The sequence below is a fragment of the Triticum aestivum genome, chromosome 4A (assembly GCF_018294505.1).
Source record: "Triticum aestivum cultivar Chinese Spring chromosome 4A, IWGSC CS RefSeq v2.1, whole genome shotgun sequence".
Classification (NCBI taxonomy): Eukaryota; Viridiplantae; Streptophyta; class Magnoliopsida; order Poales; family Poaceae; genus Triticum; species Triticum aestivum.
In genome coordinates, this window is record NC_057803.1 from 748,340,640 (window position 1) to 748,346,079 (window position 5,440).

At 53.1% G+C, this 5,440-nt stretch overlaps 1 protein-coding gene across 1 annotated transcript; it reads left to right on the top strand.

Annotated features, from left to right (window-relative positions):
* The first annotated feature begins 1,563 nt into the window (after window positions 1–1,563).
* LOC123088589 (sucrose:sucrose 1-fructosyltransferase) lies at window positions 1,564–5,216 on the top strand. Its single transcript, XM_044510809.1, has 4 exons — window positions 1,564–2,046; window positions 2,211–2,219; window positions 2,334–3,205; window positions 4,251–5,216. The coding sequence occupies exons 1-4, from the start codon at window positions 1,635–1,637 to the stop codon at window positions 4,950–4,952; spliced, it is 1,995 nt and encodes a 664-aa protein (XP_044366744.1). The 5' UTR covers window positions 1,564–1,634; the 3' UTR covers window positions 4,953–5,216.
* Window positions 5,217–5,440: the final 224 nt, after the last annotated feature.

Below are 5,440 nucleotides of genomic sequence, written 5' to 3' on the forward strand. Positions count from 1 at the left end.
TAGAAGTTGCAGCTCCCGAGGCGGTGTCCAGCCATCCGTCCTCGATCTGAGCGATCGGCTCCGGACTATGGGTCGGAGTGGATTCGTGTGCGGCCTCCAAGGTGCTGTCCGGCGGCAGAGTTAGGTCGTGCCCATCGTGACAGCGCGGCACGCTCGGCTGTGGCTCAGATCCATCTAAGATCAAGTCCCCGCGGATATCGGCCGTGAAGTTTAGGCTTCCGAACCCGACCTGGCGGCTAGGGGCGTAGCTTTCGATCTGCTCCAGATGGCCAAGTGAGTTGGCCCGCAGTGCGAAGCCGCCGAATACGAAGATCTGTCCGGGGAGAAAAGTCTCACCCAGGACTGAGTCGTTGTCGATTGAAGAGGCCATCAAGCCTATCGGTGACGACACAGAGGAACTCTCAATGAAAGCACCAATGTCGGTGTCAAAACCGGCGGATCTCGGGTAGGGGGTCCCGAACTGTGCGTCTAGGCGGATGGTAACAGGAGACAAGGGACACGATGTTTTACCCAGGTTCGGGTCCTCTTGATGGAGGTAAAACCCTACGTCCTGCTTGATTGATATTGATATTGTGGATGTTTACAAGAGTGGATCTACCACGAGATCAAGGAGGCTAAACCCTAGAAGCTAGCCTATGGTATGATTGTAATGGTTGTTGTTGTGTCCTACGGACTAGAGCCATCCGGTTTATATAGACACCGGAGAGGGCTAGGGTTACATAGAGTCGGTTACAATAGTAGGAGATCTACGTATCCGTATCGCCAAGCTTGCCTTCCACGCCAAGGAAAGTCCCATCCGGACACGGGACGAAGTCTTCAATCTTGTATCTTCATAGTCTTGGAGTCCGGTCGATGATGATGATAGTCCGGCCGATGATAGTTCGGCCGATGATGGTAGTCTGGCTATCCGGACACCCCCTAATCCGGGACTCCCTCACTCCCTTTTACAAACAACCATTAATTGTTTCCTTAACGAACTCAACAAGAATCTTTGGAACATGCAATTTCTCAAAGGAAGACGAGGCGACAAATCCTTTTAAACATAAGGTGTATGCCCTAAAAAAACAATGCTCTAGTGATTTTTCATAAGCATGGAACATGTGTTTTGATGCTACATGACATGAACGTTTAATTTCTTGGCTTGCAAATTTTTGCGGGCACTGAGAACACAAGCTTTTACATCTGCACGTATTTTTTTTCTTTCTAAAATGTGATCGTGATGAATCGCAACCACGTACTAAAAGGAACCGCGGCGGGAGGATCTGCCGATCTTATGGGGCCATCTTGTTTGTAGATATTTTTTCCAAGTAAAAGGCAGAGGCCCAAGAGCAATGCCTTCTCATTGCCATGAACACAAGAACAAAGAGCATGTGCAACTAAGTGTGAGGTGTCATCGCAAAAGCAAAAACTAAGTGTGAGGTGTTTTTGTTTTGTAACGGACGGTGGATGCCAAAACCCTACGAAAAAACCCAGCTGGTTCCACCCCCCAAAAAAATAAAAATCCCATCTTTACCCCCGAACCCCAGCTATAAATCTCCCTCGCTCCCCGACTGAAGCCACCACCCATCCATCGGTCAGAAAAGAATCTACCGAGTTACCTCGGGATCATCGGGCCACTGAGCAGCGGCGGCGCCATGGACTCGTCTCGCGTCATACTCATCCCCGGCACGCCGCCGCTGCCGTACGCCGCCTACGAGCAGCTGCCGTCCTCCTCCGCCGACGCCAAGCAGGGCCAGGAGGAGCAGCGGGCCGGCGGTGGCCTGAGGTGGCGCGCGTGCGCCGCCGTCCTGGCCGCCTCGGCCGTGGTGGCGCTCGTCGTGGCCGCCGCGGTCTTCGGCGCCGGCGGGGCGGGCCGTGACGCGGTGGCCGCCTCCGTGCCGGCGACCTCGGCGACGGGGTTCCCGAGGAGCAGGGGCAAGGAGCACGGCGTGTCGGAGAAGACGTCGGGGGCCTACTCCGCCAACGGCGGGTTCCCGTGGAGCAACGCCATGCTGCAGTGGCAGCGCACCGGCTACCATTTCCAGCCGGACAAGTACTACCAGAACGGTATATCCTGCCCCAGTTCATTCTCCGCTCGATTCAATCTTGAGATCCAGATTTCTTCTTCTTTTCTCCGGCGTGGTTACTTTGATCGAGAAACTGACCTCGCTGCCTCTGCTTCCTGTTTTGTTTGCTCCCCGGCGGCGGCATTCTCCGGCGACATCATGCAGATCCCAACGGTAAGCGCCACCCACCACCTAACGAATCCATGGATCGAATATTCTTACTTGTTCAGAGATTCATCACCTGTGGAATATATATTGACTGAAACACATTGCGTGCATCCATGGCAGGTCCGGTGTACTACGGCGGATGGTACCACTTCTTCTACCAATACAACCCGTCGGGCTCCGTGTGGGAGCCCCAGATCGTGTGGGGCCACGCCGTGTCCAAGGACCTCATCCACTGGCGCCACCTCCCGCCGGCCCTGGTGCCCGACCAGTGGTACGACATCAAGGGCGTCCTCACCGGCTCCATCACCGTGCTCCCCGACGGCAAGGTCGTCCTCCTCTACACGGGCAACACCGAGACGTTCGCGCAGGTGACCTGCCTCGCGGAGCCCGCCGACCCGAGCGACCCGCTCCTCCGTGAGTGGGTGAAGCACCCCGCCAACCCCGTCGTGTTCCCGCCCCCCGGCATCGGCATGAAGGACTTCCGCGACCCCACCACGGCCTGGTTCGACGAGTCGGACGGCACGTGGCGCACCATCATCGGCTCCAAGAACGACTCGGACCACTCCGGCATCGTCTTCTCCTACAAGACCAAGGACTTCGTCAGCTACGAGCTGATGCCCGGGTACATGTACCGCGGCCCCAAGGGCACCGGCGAGTACGAGTGCATCGACCTCTACGCCGTCGGCGGGGGCCGCAAGGCCAGCGACATGTACAACTCGACGGCCGAGGACGTGCTGTACGTGCTCAAGGAGAGCAGCGACGACGACCGGCACGACTGGTACTCGCTGGGCCGGTTCGACGCCGCCGCCAACAAGTGGACGCCGATCGACACGGAGCTGGAGCTCGGCGTCGGGCTCCGGTACGACTGGGGCAAGTACTACGCGTCCAAGTCCTTCTACGACCCCGTGAAGCAGCGGCGCGTGGTGTGGGCGTACGTCGGCGAGACCGACTCGGAGCGCGCCGACATCACCAAGGGGTGGGCCAACCTCCAGGTAAAGCATCACCCACCCAAACTAAAGTACCACATTGACATGATTGTGTTAAAACATCACCTTATTACGTTTATGATCATTGATCGACATCATTAGCTGCACCGTTGGTTTTGCATATTGGGTGGGCCAGTAATAACAACAGTACGTAGAGCACTAGCTGTGCGGCGTCGCAGTCATGGTGTCGTTTGTCTTTTCTGTTGTGTAAAAAACTAGTAATAACGGACGGCTCTAGGCTGTGGGTTGCTCTCTGGCTGAGCTGTCAAAGGCTTCATATCTGGAGAACATGGCCGGCCCCTTCCCTTGGCTGCACGCTCGATTTGGTATCTAGTTAATTACTAAAGTAATTTACTGCCCCGGAAGCATGGACGCATATGCCAACTTGCATCACCAAATGGCGAACACATTGCACCAGTCTCTGCCTTTCAATTTATATATATATTGCATATTGCATCGTGTCAAAAAGTTTGCCCCAAGCGTAGTACGCCGTTCAATTTGAAACGTAGAAAATATGTTTTTTTCTTCAACCAGTAATTACTTGTATTATTAATGGTTAATTATATGTTATACTCATTGGTCGATAGGACGGCCGGGCGGCTGAATTTCAGGACTAGTTTTCGTTGCTCACTTTCACCATCTCGTTGCAACTTCCAAGAGCCAATGCACTGTCGATATAGTGCCCATTTCACCATCCCTAGTGTAGCTCAACAACCATATACGAGTACAAACAAACATCATGTGCATGCCTGGTCAGTCGCACGTGGAGTGATTTGTTCGGTCCCAGCTAACAAACCGCACCAAATCAAACCAGGACTTTCTTCCTTCAAAATCTTGATGTTGTTTATGTGGAGCCTTTTTGTTCGTGCGGTAATGTTCTTTAATGGGAATAGGTGCGGGGCACGGGACCCTTTATATTTATTAATCAAATATCATTTTCAGACATGTTTTTTCTTCAAGTTCATGATGTGAATGTGCACTCATAATCTATGGGCTTAACTATTTTGAATTATTGGATCCACTGACTTAATGGTGTGTGTTGTGCGTGCAGTCGATTCCGAGGACGGTGGAGCTTGACGAGAAGACCCGAACGAACCTCATCCAATGGCCCGTGGAGGAGCTCGATACCCTCCGCATCAACACCACCGATCTCAGCGGCTTCACCGTTGGCGCCGGCTCCGTCGTCCCCCTCCACCTCCACCAGACCGCTCAGCTTGACATCGAGGCAACCTTCCGCATCGATGCCTCCGCCATCGAGGCCCTCAACGAGGCCGATGTTAGCTACAACTGCACCACTAGCAGCGGCGCCGCCACCCGCGGCGCGCTTGGGCCCTTCGGCCTTCTTGTCCTCGCCAACCGCGCCCTGACCGAACAGACGGGAGTCTACTTCTATGTGTCCAAGGGCCTCGATGGTGGTCTTCGGACTCACTTCTGCCACGACGAGTTGCGGTCGTCACACGCTAGTGATGTGGTGAAGCGGGTGGTGGGTAGCACGGTGCCGGTGCTCGACGGCGAGGATTTCTCCGTCAGGGTGCTCGTGGACCACTCCATTGTCCAGAGCTTCGCGATGGGCGGGAGGTTGACGGCAACGTCGAGGGCATACCCGACCGAGGCCATCTACGCGGCAGCGGGGGTCTACATGTTCAACAACGCCACCGGCACTAGCGTCACCGCCGAGAAGCTTGTCGTGCATGATATGGACTCATCGTACAACCATATATACACAGATGATGACTTGGTAGTTGTCAATTAGACTGATCACTCACAACAAGTTATGGATTGGTTGTTCTCGGTCGGTGGCTTCCTTTTCTCTTGGACAGATGGAGATGGAGTACAAGCGACTCTGCCTATCACTTCATTTTTGTTCTTCGTTCTGGTTTTTGGTTTAGTAAGATGAATTAGATGGTGTTGATGACAGGGCTATGATGTTGATGATGATGATGATGATTGTTCACATGTAAATCAATTTGTTGGGGAATGAAAATGGCATGGATGCCACCAAGTATAAGTGAATGTATCAAGTTCGTCCTGTCTAATTTCTTATTCATTTTATATGCAACTTTTATATTTTGTATTTCTAGAGAAAGCCATCATGGTTTATTTTATAAACACCAGAAGATAGTTACATTGTTTTTTCACTTAAAATAATGCTGGGTCGCTCCGTATCTACTGCGTCTGAATTTTTCTAACATCAGAACAGAAACAAGCGCTCATATACACACGCATACACTCATCCCTATG

Excerpts from the sequence above, each read along its gene's own strand:
- LOC123088589 (XM_044510809.1), top strand. The coding sequence starts at position 1,635 with ATGGACTCGTCTCGCGTCATACTCATCCCCGGCACGCCGCCGCTGCCG. Across the intron at positions 3,206-4,250 it reads AGGGGTGGGCCAACCTCCAG|TCGATTCCGAGGACGGTGGA; the intron begins GTAAAGCATCAC and ends TTGTGCGTGCAG.